At 33.4% G+C, this 21,099-nt stretch overlaps 1 protein-coding gene across 7 annotated transcripts in view; it reads right to left on the bottom strand.

Moving 5' to 3' along the window:
- The window catches only part of LOC145259805 (LIM and SH3 domain protein F42H10.3-like), a 398,993-nt gene that overhangs the window by 25,763 nt on the left and 352,131 nt on the right, over nt 1-21,099 (bottom strand). For 2 of the 7 annotated variants that reach the window (XM_080117590.1, XM_080117595.1), the window contains 2 exons: nt 7,674-7,703; nt 6,104-6,115 (listed from right to left, as the gene is read on the bottom strand). The exons of the other annotated variants lie outside the window; for them this stretch is intronic. In XM_080117590.1, coding sequence (XP_079973716.1) covers nt 6,104-6,115; nt 7,674-7,703 — 42 coding nt within the window. The remainder of the gene's footprint in view (nt 1-6,103; nt 6,116-7,673; nt 7,704-21,099) is intronic. 7 annotated transcript variants of the gene reach the window in all.

Genomic DNA, 21,099 nt, shown 5'->3' with positions numbered 1-21,099 from the left:
GAAAAATTTAACTCCGGGGGGGGGGGGGTTAAAAAATACAAGTACAAGCAATTTTCTCTATACAAGAATATGATTAGTTGGTTACACCATAACCGACCAGGTAACATTGAAATACATACTAAATGCCTCATGCTGAAGCATAGACAAGTTTCAACCACAAACACCTATTCAGTAAGATGACATTATTATTCAAATGTTATAGCCAATACCACTCAGCCACTTCAAACAAATATTCCTTTTGCAGGCATATCACTGACAGACATGGACATGTCTACAAAGTTCAAAAACATCAACGCTTTGATGCTCTTCGGAAACATTTTTTCATGCTCAAAATTATCAAACTATTCTTTGGGTAGTAATGGTGGCTCGGCAGTTAATGACACGGACTGATAACTGAGCGTACCAAGTTCATACCCAGTAGGTTCCACAGAAATACTTTCACTTAGAATGATGGCAACCTTCACATGGCCACCCTCATAAGTACTCAATGTCTTTCTAGAAAGAATTCTAACTAGAAAGATATCAAGGAAATTAATGCCAACAACAGATTCATACAAAATGAATGAACATAATTCCTTGAAAATGGCTAGAAAAACATTTGAAAGAACTAAGAAAAAACAATATGAAAATAAAAACATTTTAATTTTTTTTCATTCAATCGTAAGAAAAAAAAAAGAAAAAAAGTAGCCATGGGATCATGTGAAATGTGTAAACATAAAATAAGTTGAATAAATAAATGCAATCATGTTTCAATCAGAAATTTTATTAATAAATATACATGTTACTGAGCACTTACACACACAAATATGTAGTTATTCAACATTTTTTATTATTATAACGCTAAATGTATTGAGCACTATAATATCAATATTGGAAAATTTAAAATCATATATGTACAATTAACACACACGTTATTGTACATAAGGTCATAAGGACTAAATAAATAAAACCTTGTTCACAGGATTTTCTAGTCATTTCATAGCATTGTTGGGTATTCTTCCCCTTCATACATACATTTTTTGTTACATATAGACATACATGTTTTAACTCCAGCCTTATTTAAGATAAGCATTTTCAAACCAAGCTGACAGGATGAAAATCAAAATGGTTTTGACAAGAAAACAAAAGTATCAGGTAACCACATCGTCACTTACAACTCGTCTGTCACAATCTTTATTTTCATCAGCAACTTAGACTGAGAAGGCGAATCTTAAATAAGGCTGTAGCTGCAAAATGTATGCACATATGTAACCAAAAATGTTTGTATAAATAAAAAAAATTTATCAAGCACTTATATGAACACAGGATTCGCAAAGTTTGTAAGCCAAATCATATATATATATATATATATAAACTTCACTGAAAATACATGAACATATAATAATGGTCCTTATGCTCAATAAAGACTATGCCATTGTCAGTATTTTCTTAGCAGTTTACAGAAAACAAATGCTGAAACGCTACGCCAACGAAATCACAGCAACCAACGTCATTTAAAACATTTGCTATCATTGGTTTATTATATATAAAAATAAAAAAAATCTTGATTTAAAAAAAAAATAAATAAAAAAATAAATAAAATTTTTTTTTTATTATTTGCTATCAGTTTTTTGTTACTATTTATTAATGAAACTTACCTTACAATGAGTTTTTTCCTCCTGCCTTGATTTGAAATTTAAATTTTCTTTAAATTCCCCCAAAATTTTCCAATAATTATTTGTATTTTCTTTGTAACAGCAAAGAAAAAAAAAGTTTTCATTTTTCAATTATTTTTCGTAGAATTATCTTAATAATAACAAAAATATTTTTTTAATTGAAAAAAATTGGCCAGCATTTGCAAAAAAAAAAAAAAAAAAAAAAAAAAAAAAAAAAAAATAATTTACAAAACTTTCGTTTGGCACCTTCCAGCATTTTATATAACCTGCCCAGTCTAGCATGGTCCTTATTCTGCATAAGAACCATAATAATAAAATGTGTAGCTATGCATATGTTAGGTTTTAACATTGCAACTCTAGCATGTCATAGATATTCAACCACAAGATGACTCAGCATTAAGATTTTGTTGCTTATAGTAAAGAATGATTAAAAAAAAAAAATTTAAATCTTAATTTCATCTTCAGGTTAGTAAGGGAACATTGGAGAGGTAATTGAGAGTGGAGTTTCAAGAGAGGAGAGAAGAGATCAAGACAAAAGAAAAAAAGATGAGAAAACAAAGACTGACACTGACACATGCAGCAATCATTTCGTTTGAAAAAAAAAAAAAAAAAAAAAAAAGAAAAAAGTGACTCCCTAGAAAGGAGGAATCAAGTTCAAAGATTGAAAAGAAAATTTACAAAAAATTATTCAACGACCAAAAAATGACGTACAAAAACAATATCCAAATCTCAATGGATCAATTCAATAAAAAATACATTTCTTTTTTTAAACATGTTAATTTTCAAATGATTTTATATATTTTAATGTTTAATACAAATATATATATATATATATATATATATATATATATATATATATATATATATATATATATATATATATATATATATATATATTACAATACTGATTCTGTCAAAAGAGTTTTCTTTGGTCAGGAGCACAAATAAACAACAACACTTGGCTTTGAACTGAAAATATTAATTCTATCCAGAAATTAAATTTTAGCTACGATTTTTAAAAGGTTTCTTAGTAATTTGTGAATTACTTTCATCTATAACTACCATAGTTACCTAGGAGCATGCACAATCAAATTAAAAAAAATAAATAAAAAAATAAATGTAGCACCTTCCTTTTAATATTTTCTCTCTATCCCACCTTCCCACTTTCTTTGGTAATTCTTTTGAATAATAATTTAAAAAAAAAAAAATCTTGTTTTTCCCAAACAAGAGATGTTGCCATTTGGACATATGTCGCTACTATTTGGGACCATGTCTCAGAGAATTATGTAAAGAGATAAGATGTCTGTTCACATTACATTAAAACTTCTGCAGATCAGTACAGTCAGTGAAGCAGGAATCAAGGAGGGAATTCCAAAGTTTAGCAATCCAAGTGAAGAAACTATTAGAGTAAAAGGCTTTACGACATCTAAGGACCTCTACAGTGAAGAGGTGGGATTTTACTGCTTGGTGGGTTTGTCAGGATATTTACGTCAAGGGGCACCAGTACTAAAACAGGCACAAGGATGCAATGTTGCGGCCATGGGACCAGGGTTGGAGCTTGGTTGACAGTGCAGAGCCTATTAGATTGAAAAATCTTTTTTGGATCCTATCTAAGAGGGAAAGCCCAGTTGTAAATGCAGCAGCCAAGATGTGGCGACAATACTCCGTGCGAATGCTGGCTTTGAAGAGATAAAGGATGCTGTCAGATGTGAATGACTTTCTAGTGAGTAGGACAGACATTTGTTATCACTTTAAATCAAAGATAACAACGACATATACCCCACCCCCATTTTTTATAGCCTCATGCCTAATTTGCTTTAAATGTAATTTTTAAAGATATTTTCTGAAAATAAATGACTCCAAGTGTAGTATCTGTTCTCAACATCTTAGTAATATCAAAAGTTTTACTATCAATCATATATATGTAAGAAAGTTAATTGCAAATGTAGACTACATAATATTCATTTATTAGAAACAGATAAAATATGTTGGAATGACAAAGACTATCTGATCATCCTACAGAGATGATAGAAGGCATATGCTGAATTATGAAGCAAGGGTTGCACAATCACTAACCATTCCTCCACCGAGTCAACACTACTTGATTCCAGTGGCAAGAAGTTCAGGACAACTGGAAACAATACAGAGATGAGCAGAGAGCACATACAGCACTTAGTATTCCTAAATGGTCACCTATTTTAGTACTGACCAGGCTAGACAATGCTTAACTTCAATGATCTAACGGGAACTGATGTGTCAACATGATTATAAAATATACAAAAAAACTGAGTAGATGTTGATAAACCTTTTTAAAATTGACTATTTTTTTGAGAAATTAAAATGACTAAATATGAAGAATACTTATAACGGTTTGCAAGTTACAATGATATATACAGTATTTCAAAATCTTGTAGTATAGAATGAAGTAAGCATAGGCCGTTTTATAGTTCAAGATAGGTGGGGAAAAAAATCTTTTGCATCTATTCATTTAAATAAGGATTTCTTTTTCTTTTTTACATAAGATGTAAACACATTTTAGCTTAACATTTGATATTCAAAAATTATCTGTGAAATTTTTACATCATCGGATAGAAAGTAATTTCTGAGGGTTTTAAGCCAAAGTCAAGTATTATGGTTCATTTGCACATATAAACCGAAGAACAGAATTTTAAAACTTTTCAGGAATCAAGATGGGTTTCTGTGTATGAAGAAATATTTACAAGTAGAATGTTGATTATTGGTATTATCTGGATTCTTTGACCTACTTTTCCCATCTTTAATGTTATTTTTACAACATTTCAGTCGCTGTAACCTCCGACCTTCTTCGGGTGTATCTTGTCGAACTCGGGAATCTGCACAGAATTTCTAATGAAATTCTTTATTTATCAAAAAAGGCAGCATGCTCTTGTTACATCAGTCGTGACTGGATGGAAGTTCTAAGTAATTCACAATTGTATTTTGAGTGTCGCCTGTACCGAGAATTGAACTCCAAAAGACTTCCAAAAAGAGTATAACTTTATAACTGAATTTTTATCAATTTTTATCACGGGTCTGTGCTGAGTTCCCTAGTTTAACCAGATATACCTGAAGATTGGAGGTTACATTGACTGAAACGTTGTGAAAATATCATTCAAGATGAGAACAGTAGAATCTAAATAATGCGAATTGTTAATCTTCATCTTAAAGATTCAAAAACGTAGAATGTTGACGTCTTTGGTTTTTTTTACATAAAAAATTAAATCAATATTCGACTATAATTTTTTTTTATTTTGCCAATTTCTTTTCCAATGTCTGTAATAAAAAATATTTTGGAAAGTTTTTCTTTAACTTTTTCATTTGAAGCAAAATTACTCAGATTTTAAGGATAAAGAAAGCTTTTGAAATAAAATATATTAAATATTTGTGGATCCGACATGCTGACACTCACAATATTCAAAAGAAAAAAAAAAAAACAGTTAGACAAATATCAGATAAGACAGAATATCGAATATGGATACAATAATCATAACCTTTGAATTGTTAGCCAACAAAATATCTTATGTATTATAAAATATTCAAAATAAACAAAACTTTGAAAAAGTAAATTAAATAAAATCGTTCAATGGATAACTTTTCTCAACAATAAAGACATTTTTACTTGATGTAACATCACTTGGAGAAGGTGCACCATTCCTCATAAAAAACTAGTATGCCGAGAAGATTTTATTGGGCCGTAAATATTATGTAATTTTGAATATTTAGTCAGGGTTTACAGTAGAGAAATGGATCCTACACCAGGTTTCTCTGACAAAACCCCTGCTCAGTGAGACCTTAGACACTCAAGGACAATTTCTCGTAGGTATTCAAGTTCCCTCCAGTTTTTATTTTTATTTTTTTTTATTTTCTTCCTTTGAATATTGTAACGCTGGGTATGGGACAGCCAAACTAGCTGCCAACATTGCCCTGCTTTTTATTGAAACCAGCCGAGAGCTCTTTTTAGTATCCTCATTGTTCCGTTAAGTGCAATTGTCTGGATCTCTTTTAAACTTGGTTCACCAGGAATATTAGTTAGGTAGGACTTCTGGTTCTTCTTCATCACCCCCCCCTGCTGTGGCACCTATAATAACTGGTATGATTGATATCTCATTAAGATTCCAGTTCTTTTTTTCATATCATACACGAGACCTTAATAGAATTGTCTAACTGTATGCATTTTAATGTTATGTATTATAAAATATTCAAAATAAACAAAACTTTGAAAAGTAAATTAAATAAAATCGTTCAATGGATAACTTTTCTCAACAATAAAGACATTTTTTTTTTTTTTTTTATTTGGCTTAACAAATTCAATTTGCTTTATAAACGTGACAATAAAAAGGAGAAAAAGCAATCAAAAACAACAATTCAAGGCATCAAAAGATGAAAATGATGAAAAGGCCCAACTGCAGATGAATATTTTGGGCACCCACCTGTACGGTAACCTGGAGAGCATTAAACAGGGAGAGAGAGAAAGAAAAGTTGATGCCATTAAAAACATTGGAAAGATATTAGGTGATTGAAAAAAATATTAGGTGATTAAAAAAAAAATGATTGATGATGGGGCGGGAATCTCTGAAAGAAAACGGATTTTAATTTTCCATCATCCTGGATATTGTAAATTGTGCAAAGTTAATACTAACGACAACTAAGGATGGCGGATAAATGGGATATTTCCAAAGTCTACATGTAAGAAATAGTTGGAAATCAAGAAAATCTTAAGATTTTCAAAAAATAAAAATTGCAAATATTGAATCAGAGACAAGGCTCTCATGCTAGGAAGTAGGAGAAATATTATATATATATATATATATATATATATATATATAACACTCCACCGGTTTTCGAATACTAACAACACACTAGCACTGACGGCAGTGGGCAAAAATGGAACATTCTCAAAGACATGAGGAATATTTCAATATATATATATATATATATATATATATATATTATATAAAAAGAATGTTTCTAATATGGAACCAGGTACATGCCACGAGGGAGAAAAAAAGAAATTAATATAAAATTGATAATAAAATTTCTTTTTCCCTCCCCAGCATCCCGGATTTTACAAACTAGACAAAGTTGAACACGAAAGACAACAGATTGGTTGGGGATGGATGAAAAGGAACAAATAGGACATTTATAAAAATCCCGTGAGGAATAATTCTATACAGGTGTTTCAGTTGAAAATTAATTTTTCAATGCAATGTTGTAGTTCTATGCAACTAAGGAAAAAAAATGTTTGATATTATTCTAATTGAAAATAACATTAGCTTATATCATTTCTATTTTGCGAATGTACTAGCCTTAATAATAATATTGACATAATAAAATTGTTTTTTGTTAAGAATTTACCCTATATTAAAACATATTCCAAAAGAAAAATCACGTAAATTGATCAAGTATTTTTAAATGAGAAAATCAAATTTTATGAGTAAGAAGAGAGCGGTCACATTGTCTGCCATTTTGAAAATCTTGAAGACAAAGGGCAATAACTCAATAATTCAAACTTGTGAGATTTGTTGTAAAGTGTCCGAATTCCCACTAATTGCTTAAAAAAGATTTTCTGTATAAAAATAAAAGTACTTGATCAATTTATGTGATTTTGGGAATATGATATTTTCGTTTTGTCATGGATATGTATATCATACAGATTTTTTTTTTTTTTTATTATTGTATCTTAATAGAGTGAATTTTCGACAAGAACTCATAAATTAAAATATATATATATATATATATATATATATATATATATATATATATATATAAATAAGAAAACCAAAGTCAAGGCTCATGCCAATAGGTGTGTGTATGTGTATATATATATATATATATATATATATATATATAAAGATGGATGGATGGAGAGTAAGGAAGTTCTAATCATCCTAATACAAGGGGTGAAAAATGTTTTATTTACAATATTAAACTAAGGAAACACACAACACTTCATAGACATGGGGGAGGGAAGTCTACATAACCTCCAAGTGAAAAACCAACCTTTCTTAGTTGTCCCCCTGGATCTGTCAGCTATAAAAATTGAAAAACCAAATTGAAATAAAAAAAAAGAGTGTATAGAACCCGAATCAATGAAAAGGACTTTAATAAAGAAAAAAATAAAATAAAAATACAAAAATAAGAACAATGAGATTTGACAACAAAAACCATTACGAAATTATTTTCTATTCCACGACAACGAAACAACTTCAATAAACTGCAATCATATTATGAGCGTATATAAAAACTAGAGTAAACATTTTATAAGTACAAGATTTTTTTTTTATTAAAATCAAAACTACAAGATGAAAAATGTGCGCTAAAGAAAATTTTTGTATTAAATAGAAACCAGAGTAGAAGTTTTATGAAAATACACAAAAAAAAAAAAAATAAAAAAAAATAAAACCTAATTATAGATAATCCAGGAGATTTAAAAATATAAAAATAAAATAAAACTGAAAAATAGTACACTACCAAAAAAGAATATATACCATATATACTTGTGTATAAGTTGATCTTCAGTATAAGTCGATGTGCATTTTAAGACCAAAAATTGTGTCATTTTAGGTATTACCTGTGTATATGTCGACTGTAGATTCGAGACAAGTTAAATGGTCCATCTCCTGGCTCTTTCTTGCACAGACAATTTCCTTTTTGTTTTTTTTTAAATTTTTTTTGTTAAATTGTTTCGCAGCATCCGTGAGCGATATGTGCATTTACGCAAGTGTGGTTTATTTGATTTTCATATATAACCACCCCGTTGCACACTTACATGCAATGAACGCAAATGTTGCTAATCAGACATTCTGATCAATGACATGCTGTAGATTGCAGACGCAGTTAATGTTTTTAGACATAATTTATATCACGTACCATAATAACATAAACACATACATTGCACGAGCCGCAATATATTGTAATAATGTGAACACATGCGTTAAGTTTCATTAAATTGTTAGAACTTGTTGAACTTAGGAGAGAATGACATATCGTAAAAACTATATTTCCTAATCTACTAGAAATCAGAAAACCCATATCACTGAATACATCATATCGAATTTAAACCTATAGCCATATCTGGAGAGTAAACATTGTGAGAGCTATTCCAATTACTCACTGAAAAATCACGCATGTGCTTACATGCTGGCAAACAGACTGTAGTGGGAGTCGAAAGGAGTGCGATTAATTACTAGGATTACCGGTATACATCGAGTGCACAAACAAAATGGCATTTTCTATGTTATGATCGAGTGCCGAGTCGCTTTTTAACAACATTTCCAAAAACAATCCATATATAAGTCGACCCCCAAAAAATAACCTTAAAATAGTCTCCCAGAAATTTGACTTATAACACAAGTATATACGGTGTTATTTGTATGTACAAATTTAGCTCTTTTCTAATTGTTACAAATTCATTTTCATTGATATGTGTATATTTCATCGTATTGGGCATGTTATCTGGACCAAATTGACTCTTTCCCTCCATAGGTCTATCTTCCATGGCCCGAGGAAGATCTTCAAATGATAAGCCAATGTCTTCTGTTAATTTTATGTAAATCTTGACAGGTCTTCCACCATTCACCGACAACCTCATTTTTTTTCTTCTGTAGCAATGTCTGGCATATTGTGTTCTTTCTCTTCTTGAAAAGATCCTGGGCAACCGACCATACAAGCAGGCAGGTTAGGTGTGTGTTTTCCAGTTTAAGTTTAACATTGTCTGGAGCATTCTAATGTAAGTTCCATCTAACTTACTTTCAAGTTTTTAACTGAGAATCCATGCTGGGGAACCATAAAGCAGCACCGACTCCACTATGGCTCTAAAAAAAATTTTCTTGATCTGTTCCAAGAGCACAGATTTCCATATAACTTTCAAAGTTTTTATTTATATATATAGATGCATACTTACACATACATACACACACACACACACACACACACACACACACACACACACACACACACACACACACAAATAATGATAATTGTAGAAATAATTTATAAATATAAAATATTATTGTGTATGTGATGCATATTATCTCTTTATGACCTAACAATCTAGAAACCTAAATGAAATACCCCAAAAATGAAAACAGCCGATAGACACTATTATACACAATGTAGCAAATTTCATTCTATGAAGTAAATAAATATATATGAATCTAATCATTTATGTATGCGCTAAGAACTCAACACAAGCAAATTGTGTACGATCATTTTCGAGACAATATGAATTTTTAATGAGATACAAATATACATTGTTTAAAATCTTTCCTTGAAATTTCTGGATAAAACTACTTATTCTGATAGTAATTTAGAAATCAATATTGCATGACTAAATATTTCAATTTCATCCCCATTGTCTTAAAAAAGCCTAGCAATATAAATTTTTTATGCCAAGGAGAAGTGTACATGCAATTGCATAGCTAAGTAACCTGATCAATGGTAAACTGGAGCCAAGCTTGTCTGATTTGGGGCACAAATATATCATTGGAGGCCGCTGAAGCATAGCAGTTCAGTTCATAACGTCATACAAGTTTTCTTACATTTACTTTTACGTCGAATTATTGCAGTAATGTCACTTAGTCAATATTTGTAGGAATGTAATACAAAAAAAAACAAAAACATTCTGGATGAATGACCAACAGAAATTTCACCAATAGACATTCAGTTAAATGGATGCTGCACATTTAGACATGAAACATGAATGCTAGGATAACAATTAATTCAACTAATTTAATTACAAGTTTACGACTACATTATGTTGATACCCAAGTTCATGTAAAATTGCAGTAGTTAAACGGCATTGAGCCTTGTTAATATCTAGATTAAATAACATTTTTTGTTAGAGATGACGATGTAAATGAATACTCCACCCAGGTGTATAAATGGGAAGCAACCATTACAGGGAACATAATTGATGACAAACTAACGTCCTGCCACAGAAATAATTCAGACCATCCATCCCTTTAGCACTATTAAACAAATATATTAGATGTGCTCAAGGTAAAGAAGGTGGGCTCTCGCTACACCTCTCACACCTTAGAGTATCTCTATAAAGCCACCATTTGCCCATGCATTAAGTATTGTTGCCACATTTGGGCTGATGCAACTAACACTAGTATTTCCCTTTCAGACAATGTCCTAAAAAGGGTCTCAAATCTAATAGGTCCCACATTGTCGACTAGCTCTAAGCTGTCTCATCATCGCAATGTTGCATCCATGTGCCTGGAATGTGGTGTGATGAGCTCATAGCACTTGTGCTCCCCCCCCCCCGATACTCCTGATTAACTATGAGCAGCAAAATCCCATCTCTTCACTGTAGAGGTCCTTAAGTTTTCTACTCTAATAGTTTCTTCTCCCGGACTGCTAGACTTTGTAATTCCCTTTCTGTTTCCTGCTTCCCTGACTGTACTAACCTGCAGAAGTTTAAATGTAATGTGAACAGACATCTTGCTGCTCAACTCCCCCGCAGACCCCTGTTAGATACTATATCAAATAGTAATTCTTTATGTCCAAGAAGCAATATGCCTTGTTTGGGGTGGATAGAAGCATTAAAAAAAAAAAAAAATCAAAATCTAATAATATACAGAAAAAGTATGTTTGATGATTTAACAAAATTAGCCTCAGTCCGAGGAGGCAAACAACAAACATGCATAGGATGGTGGCAGCCATCAATGAAGGTTATCATAAGTTGATTAAAATATTAATGATCATTTTTTATATTTGAATAATTACATAAACTTAACATGTACGAATATGACGTTTCTGAATTTTTAGTCACGTGCAAGTGACTCTATAAGTCACTCCGCCAGTCGGTCAGTCTGTCCGTAACACTTTTTTGCTTGGCCTTTTTGGTTAAGATCAAAGATCTGTTAATAGCTGCTGTTCTTAGCTTTTTTCTTGGCCTTTTGGCCAAGATCAAAGTGTAGTATCATGCCGATGATGTCACGGTCTTTGTGTCGAGCTTCAGAGATATCGAGATCGTGTCGGAGGCACTTGCACAATACAAAAGAATCACGGGGGCCAAGATAAACCACAGTAAGTCGGTCGGACTGCGGTTGGGCGCCTGGAGTGGCAACACAAACCTCCCGGCACCCTTCAGCTGGACGGATATCCCGGTTCGGATCGGGTCTCCAGCTTGATAAGAATTGGTCGGAAGTACAGTCAAAGGTGGAGGCTGCGGTCAACGCGTGGCTTTCTAGGAAACTTTCCTTAAAGGGTAGAGCTGAGGTGTGCGCCACATAGGTCTTCCCTCTTATCCTTTACCAACTGGCCGTACTTCCTCTGCCTGCACAACACCTTACAGCTCTCGTCGAACTCTTGTCCTCGCTTCTTTGGGGCAGAGGAAGAAACTGGGTGAGCAGACAAACTCACAAAAGGAACTCCACAGAGACAGGGATCTAGTGAGGGGGGCCGCCGCCGACTCGCTATGCGCGCATTTGGGTTGGCAGCAGAGTGAGATCCGCTCCGTGTGGAGCTGGGCGCCGGGTTCGAGTCATCTGAACAATTCGGAGTTCTCTCTGGCCTGGCGATTGGCCTGAAACACGCTTCCCTCAACAATATACAATGCAGTTCTGGTTTCTTGGAGTCGCCGGCCTGTTCCCGTTGCAGGACAACAGCCGCAGAAACAACAGATCACAAATTTTTCGATTGCCGTGAACTCCGCCAGTACTGATCGTATGTTGGCGAGGTGACGGCTCACATCGACCCCGAGCATTCTCGCCTGATTACTGTATCAAAGGACAATGTGAGGCCGCCATGGGACCGGGAGAGACAAATGGTCAACATTGCAATGCTAAAGAGGAGCCAAATTTGAATACTTGTTCCCTGCCTAGGTGTGGAACACATGGTTCTGGGGTTTCTGTCGGACCCCTGCCCCTTTCCAATTCTACTTCCTTCAGCCTCTCAGCTAGCCGAATACATCTTGTTTCCCTTATTAGAAAGCCTCCAAGACCCCCCCCCCTCCAAAAACAACAATTGTTTCTTTTGCCACCCCCCTCTTCTCGAAATTCAACCCAGCTTGGAGGAAATTAAATCAAACACTAACACACCCCGCCCTCACCACCAATTCCCACCCCCTATTTAGGACAAGCCCTCCCCCATCCATTTAGAGGCTGCCCACGAAACCCTGGTTCCTTTACAAACCAGAGTGAAACAGGTGGTCTAACATTTCAGATAGGGTTGGGAGGGCCTTACTCCCCCCCATGTCCCTCAACACAAATTAAATTTTATTAATATTGTTATCATTTTTGTATTTTTTGATATAAATAAAAAATGTTTTAAAATTGGGTTTAAGTAGCCCCCCTCCTCCCACCACACACACACACATAAACACAAATTTTAAAGGGGTAACCATGATAAAAGATGCTGGCCTAGAGAGAAAAATCATTTAAAATTTACAACAGAGACGAGATGGATCAACCTCCCCCCACCTCTCTTTGAGTTGGCCTTGTGCCTAAGTTTTTTGTTCATTTTCCCAACTGTATTTTTTTTTCCTGTGAATAAAAAATTTAATATCTCAAAGTGTAGTATCTGTTCCGGCAGATACTGCAAGCAAAGACCATATGTGGGGCAACCCCACATATAAGACCTTGGTCAATGTAGGGGCAACTCTTCATACCAATTGTCACTATCCAGCTCCCCTACTCCCCGGGGAGTTGGTCCCCATTTCCTCTTCACTTCTCACATTAAAAATCGGCCTTGTGCCTAATTTGCTCGGTGGAGGAGCAAATAAATACCCTTTTCTTGGCCTTTTGGCCAAGATCAAAGTGTAGTATCTGTCTTACTACATGCTGTACTTATTGTGATATAAAGTGGGGGATCACTTTTCTGGGTTTAGTTAATGTAAAATGATCACCCACTTTGCAACTAGTCAGTCTCAAAGCCATTCAAGTCATTCTCCAGATGATTAAAGTTGTTTTTGAAGGATTCCAGTTATATTTTAAGCATTCAAGTCATTCTTAAGGTCATTCAATTCATCCTTAAGTTCATTAAAGTCATTCTAAGTTATTTACTTTTTATTTATTTAAGTTATTTCAGCCCATTTTTCGGTCATTTTAGTTTATCTTTAAGAATTTCATGTCAATCCTACATTCACACATTACACGAGAGCACACGACTAATGGCTATCAGCTTTGTTGAGATGAGGATTGGTTATTTGTATATAATATAGTCATCGGACTACTGTTCTCATCTTGAGTGTGATTTTCAGGATGTTTTTGTTGATGTAACCTCCGACCTTCATGTGTATCTTGTCGAACTCAGGAATGTTTCTGTCAAACACAGGAATTTGGACAGAATTTCAAACGGAACCCTTTATCCAGTCATGGCTGATGGAACAAGAGCACGCTACCCCCATGAAGTAAATAAAAAGTTCCGCTCGAAATTCTGTTCAAATTCTCGAGTTCAACAGAAACATTCCCAAGTTCGACAAGACACACCTGATGAATAATAATACATGTATGAATATGTGACACTCTGAACAGCCATTCACCATAATATTTAAGGTTATTATTCTATGTAATGTTTAAATCGTTTAAAAGTATGTGTGTCACCCAAGATCAGTAATATTTTTGTCTCTTACATAAATCTTTTATCACTAACCCTAAGTCCGAGTGACAGTGGCATAAAACCCACACTTAATCGTTTTAAAATGGTGTTAATGATCTTGAAAGTTATTTATCTAAAAAGAACCCAAGTTGTTAAAAAGGAAACATTTTATAGTTTAATTTTAGAAACCTCTCCCCTGCTTTAAAACACTGAATTTTCGTTTTATTCCTTCTATAATCTACAGCAATTAGGGCGCAGAGTGACAAAATTAAAGACTATATGCCTATTTGGCTACATATCTGTTGGCCAATGGTCTATCATTGAAATGTTGGTTATCTGTTTAGCCACAAAAAACATTGATAATAATAAATTGTACAGTGTAAATCCAGAATGTGTTAAAGATTTTATGCATTTATGATGTTGAGTTAAAAAAAAAAATTTTTTAAAATAAAAATATAAAAAAAAAGTCAGTCATTTTTATGGCATCAAGCATTTTGCTTTTGCAATTAGCCAGACGAACCTTTTGGTGATGGGGTTCTTGTCTCTATAGGACTTTCAGCTAGAAAAAGTTAAAAAAGTGAATGAGATGCAAGATTTTTAAATTGCAACATGTATAGCTTAATCGTTTACTTTTTTTTTGAAGGGTAGAAGAGGGGAGCAATTTATATAAATTGCAATTTTGGTGCCATGTGTCATTAAAGCTGAAAGTCGTGAATGCTGTGTCATTAAACTTGGTAATTTGTATCATTCAACTCCTTAGAATGTTAGGGGTTTTGTGTCCTTAAAACGCACATATTTTGTTGTGATTGCATCCATAAAATGGACAGTTTATATTTTACATTCTGTGTTGAATAGAGCAGTTTAAGTGTTTGTGTAGATTGGTGATCTTTTAAAGCAATGCATTTTATGTGAAAGCATTACGTACTTACGTTCATGTTGAAATTAGTACAAATCCCAAAGATTACAAAAAATTATCTAGCACATGTGCTAGATGTATTTTTAACGAAAAAAAATTTGTTTAAAAATGGTGGAACTGAATTTAAGTTAAGGCATATAAGTCAGTTTGACTTACTGAATTGGTTGCACAACTCTTCCACATTAAAACAAAACTCAATAATTTGATAAATTTCGTTATTTGCATTATTCTTGGAAATATTTTTTTTTTAAATTATACTAATTTCGACAGGACATGCAAGTACATAATGTTTTCACCTGAAATGCATTAATTTAAAATTACACAAGCACAATTTATTTTGCAAATGTTGCATCATATGTGGCAATCATTTTGTGGCATTAAGCATTTTGCAAATGGCAGACGAACCTTTTGTTGATGGAGTTGTTGCCTCCTTAAGACTTTCAGCTAAAAAAAGTCAGAAAAAAGTGAAATAAGATGCAGTTTATAAAAAAATGCTAAAATATTTTATGTCCACTAAGCCTGGCAAGCAGTCAGTCACTACATTGTCCACTATGCCTGGAAGGCAGTCAAGCAGTCAGTCACTACATTGTCCACTATGCCTGGAAGGCAGTCAAGCAGTCAGTACTGTGTCCACTATGCCTGGAAGGCAGTCAAGCAGTCAGTACTGTGTCCACTATGCCTGGAAGGCAGTCAAGCAGTCAGTACTGTGTCCACTATGCCTGGAAGGCAGTCAAGCAGTCAGTACTGTGTCCACTATGCCTGGAAGGCAGTCAAGCAGTCAGTACTGTGTCCACTATGCCTGGAAGGCAGTCAAGCAGTCAGTACTGTGTCCACTATGCCTGGAAGGCAGTCAAGCAGTCAGTACTGTGTCCACTATGCCTGGAAGGCAGTCAAGCAGTCAGTACTGTGTCCACTATGCCTGGAAGGCAGTCAAGCAGTCAGTACTGTGTCCACTATGCCTGGAAGGCAGTCAAGCAGTCAGTACTGTGTCCACTATGCCTGGAAGGCAGTCAAGCAGTCAGTACTGTGTCCACTATGCCTGGAAGGCAGTCAAGCAGTCAGTACTGTGTCCACTATGCCTGGAAGGCAGTCAAGCAGTCAGTACTGTGTCCACTATGCCTGGCAGGCAGTCAAGCAGTCAGTACTGTGTCCACTATGCCTGGCAGGCAGGCAGTCAATAGTGTCCACTATGCCTGGCAGGCAGGCAGTCAATACTGTGTCCATTAAATCTAAAAGGCAGTCAGTACAGTGTCTACTATGTATGACATGAAGTCAATTTTGCGTCATGAAAGCTGGCTGTCATTTTGTGAATGTCTTAGCATTAAGCATTTTGCAGATGTGACAGACAAACCTTTGCTTGATGCGCTTCTTGTCTCTTTAGGGCTTTCAACTAGAAAAAGTTAAAATAAAAAGTGGAATAAGATGATTTGAGGTCTTAAATATTCTCATGTATAGCTCAATTTTTCTTTTTTTAGGATGTGGTTGGTTATACGATTAATGATTGTTGAGACTTCTAGTGTTGTTGGCCCTTATTCAATTGCATTTCTTCATAAAATTAGCAGGATTACAAAACAGCATAGCTGTTACAGCGTATCTGACTGGCTGTGATGTACGAGAATGTTTGGCAAAATGATAGCAACAACATTGTCTTCTACTTTGACAAGAAAGCAACCAGAAGATATTTAATTTGCTTTTTGTCAATTACTTAAAATGCATATTATTAAATAGTAGCTTTCCATAGAGTCAGATGAAATTAACTCAGTCTTATTAGAAAATTGATATGTCGCGTGTATATATATTTATATACAAGGAAATATGTTTATTCAATTATGTTTCACCTTTTATTTATGCCAATCCTTTAATTTATGAAGTTCGATGTAACTAGAGAGCATATAACAAATAAATGACAAAAGTCTATTTTCCAAATTTCAAGATGTTGACCATCTTACCATTTATTTCCTTAAGTATGTTGACATATACAATTCTTGACAGCACCTGTTTCGCAGCACGAATAATTCATTTAATTATGTCAATTATTTTGCGCTACAAAACAGGTGCTGTCAAGAATTGTGCATGTCAATGCATTTAAGGAAATAAATGGCAAGATGGTCAACAATTTGGAATATAGTCATTTATTTGCTAATTATATTTATATATATATATATATATATATATATATATATATATATATATATATATAAGGACCCTTCTCAGAAGGAATGATCTAAAATGTTGTACACAAAGATTTATTGTTTTCGATCTCATTTTGTTCTAGCTGGGGATGGAGCATCCTACCAGATGCCAGCCATTCACCCGCTATCTCATACATTCCAACTGAGAGATCATTTTAAGATCCTAAGAGTCTTTTTTTGTATCTTTCTTGCACTTCAGGTAATTTGACACTAACAGGATCTGTGGAAATTCCACAACGGCATCTTTATATGTGATATATTGCTGCAGGGTATTCTGTGAATGTTTAACATGAATCGAGACCCCACAATATTGCAACCTTTTTGTTCAAACTGTAAAAGTATTTATCTAAGTTAATGGTTAATGTAGTGTCAGAATATATCTGGCTATTACAGTAAATCTCCAATATCCTTATAGGAGTCTGTGACATTTTCCATTGTATGAATGCCCAGTACAAATAGAAACCCCACAATATTATTATACCATCTTTAGATAGAACAGATACTATCGTTTGATCCTAGCCAGAAGACTAAGAAGGTATATTTTAGTTTCATGAATGGCCCAAAAACATTCGATAAAACTTTCTTTTTTTACATTGCGTCTTCGGTAATTGAGAGATCGTATTTATTAAAGAGGAGGATCACATACTACGAATATTAAATTAGCGTATCTATATACTAATATTTTACTATTCATAGCATGTTATCACCTATTCTCCTTAATAAATAGGATCTCCCGATTGAATAATTTATAATCTGGCAAACATGACGCACGTACGCACATGTTAAAGGTACTAGGGTACTAATATATAAATTCTTTTTCACAAGTTCAGTTGCTCCTATAATTACTGGAATGATGGGGATCTTCCTAGGATTCCAGTTTCTTCTCATGCCATACATATGACCTTTATATTTCACTAGCGGGAGGTACCCAGCGTTACCCGGGTGTTTGGAGGTGTGTGTGATTTTGGGTAAATCAAAACCCGGGAGGGGAGGGGGGTAAAAAAAAAAAAAAAAAAAAAAAGTTTTGGTAGGTGAGTATGAGAATCAAACCCGAATCCTTGGGGCAAAGTTGGAAATTAAAGTGTGAAAAAAAAAACAAAAAAAACGTGTGACGTTAACCACTGGGCCACCGCGACATACTAACGGAAACACGTTTGAATTTATTTAATTACTTAGAATTGACAGGTGCACGTTTTAATGACTTAATGAGGTCAACTTTGACTGCGGGGAAGTATTTTATTTAATGTGGGAATGCTTTTTTTTTATTTTTATCTTCCCAATGTGCAAATTGAATAGCAATTGTCTGATATAAGGAAAATATTTCCACATTGATCAAATCTGATTGCTTTCGGAGATTTCTGCCCATCGCGACTGGAAAAATACCGCCAGAATTAGTGTCGCTTTTATTATACGAAAAAGCCTAATCCACATGCGGCGAGCGAAAAATGTTGAATATTTACCTTTCCGAAGTCGAGCAAATTAAATAGACAGGCGACCTCCGTTGTTGACTCGGAAATATGATTTATATGTGATATAAAAAGTTTTAAGTTGTGAGCCGACCGACCCCTTCTCGAAAAAAAAAAGCCTTTCTTGGACATACACAAAAAGCAAACATACACATTTTCGCTTTCATATATATAGATTATCTCTTCCCTGCTGAGATGATGATGATGGCCGAGTCCCTTAACTCTCTGGGGTCAGGGGGACATCGCATTATTTCATGTAGCCTATCTAGGTAAAAATAGCCTAGGGGTGCTCATCCCTCTCCAAGCTTCAGAGCACATACAGCACCTGGTATTACCAAATGGTCACCCATTTAGTACTGACTAGGCTCAATGTTGCTAAACTTCAGTAATCTAATGGAAACTGGTGTGTTAGCGTGATTATTTTCATGCATTATCATCATCCTGGAAATGAAGTAAATAAAATAAATCTATTCGTAAATATGTTGCACATCCTATATAGTTTCCGGTTCCAACTACAATTAAATAAAAACGACCATAAACTTTTGCCTTTGGAAGAGAAACTTTCCATAATTCAGTTTAAGTCTAGACACGGTTAAAAAGGTGAATCTCCTATCAAGAAAAGAGTGAAGATTTAACTATACACGAGTAGATATAGCAGTATCAGAATTTTTTGTGAAAATAGCGAATAATTCCACCCCATCTTTCCAAGCTTATAACTCCTCGAAAAATGCAATTCAAGCCCTAATTTTTTTTTTCAATTAAAGGAGCAAGGACCAAGATTTCATTAAAAAAAAAAAAAAAAAAAAAAAAAAACGTGTTTTTTTTTTAAAAAGGTTTTAAACTTCGGACTTTACAGGTAAAATTCGACGAGAACACGATGTCCGTTTTTTTTTAAATTTGAATATATTATGTATTGACCTTTTCTCTTCAATTTGTGAGTAAATAATTATGTACTTATCCGAGTCGAAATTAATTATTTTTAGACATTTACAAAATTGGAGGCGTGAATTATTCGACCCCCTGTCTTTCCAAGCTTATAACTCCTCGAAAAATGTAATTCAAGCCCTAATTTTTTTTTCAATTAAAGGAGCAAGGACCAAGGTTCCATTAAAAAAAAAAAAAAAAAAAAAGAAAAAACAAATAACATGGTTTAAAAAAAGGTTTTAAACTTCAAACTTTACAGGTAAAATTCTACAAGAACACGATGTCCGTTTTTTTTTAAATTTGAATATATTATGTATTGACCTTTTCTCTTCAATTTGTGAGTAAATAATTATGTACTTATCCGAGACTAAATTAAGTATTTTCTTTGTAATAGACACTGGGGGGGGGGGAACCGTGAATAAAAAAAAAAAAACGTTTGTCTAAAATATTATATTCGGTTTATTGGAAAGAACATAAAATTTCACATTGACCCTGAAAATATCGTAAAAATAGAATCAATAGAAAAATTTTGATAGATTTTTAAAATTTTAAAATTTAAAAATATTGAGTTTAAAAATTTAAAAATATTGAGTTCGGAAAATTCATTACTGTTTAAAAAAAAAATAAAAATATTTTTATTACTTTTAAAACAACTGTAATAGTTTATTTTGGAAGTATAATCCATAAAGAAAATAAATAACCCACTTTTAACAGAGAAATTACGAGATTTTTATATTGTATTCGCAGTTTCGTGTTAGGGGTGTCAAAAATTCCTACAAAAATTCTGATACTGCTAGAGTAGATATATATGATAATGGAGAAATTGAAACCGATTACATTGTCAATATATATATATATATATATATATATTTTTGTGAAGGTCATTTTCTCACTTGACTTAAACTAAAATTAGCATTTCCAATTCCAAAAATTGTTGTTCTTAACAACCTACTTTTTAAATAAAGACAATTGTATTGTTTGGTCATAAGTAATGATACTGGTCAGCTTATGTATGTAACAATTTTCAAACAACATTTTATATAATTTTACTAGAGTAGAAGCATTGGCAACCTTTGGCTATGCTATAAGATTGCTACAATGAAAAAAAAATTATAATTTAAAAAATCGTGCCCAGTGTTATTTGGTTTCTCAATGGATTTTCAAATTTCTCACACACACACACACACACACACACACATATATGTGAACAAAATGTAACCGGGAGTAACTGAAGATCAAATATAGGACAAAAAATTAAACTGATTTTTTTTTTCGTCATATTTGGTTTTTTGTTTATTTTCTGTTCCATTTTATTTTTCATATATATTTTATCAGATTCTTATCCTTACACTGTATCCTATTCCGTATCTCTCATATATGAA

Source organism: Euprymna scolopes, chromosome 35, assembly GCF_053919585.1.
Source record: "Euprymna scolopes isolate OS-2025 chromosome 35, ASM5391958v1, whole genome shotgun sequence".
NCBI classification, from domain to species: domain Eukaryota; kingdom Metazoa; phylum Mollusca; class Cephalopoda; order Sepiida; family Sepiolidae; genus Euprymna; species Euprymna scolopes.
The sequence above is the reverse complement of the archived record's forward strand: the minus strand, read 5'-3'. Positions and strand labels throughout refer to the sequence as shown.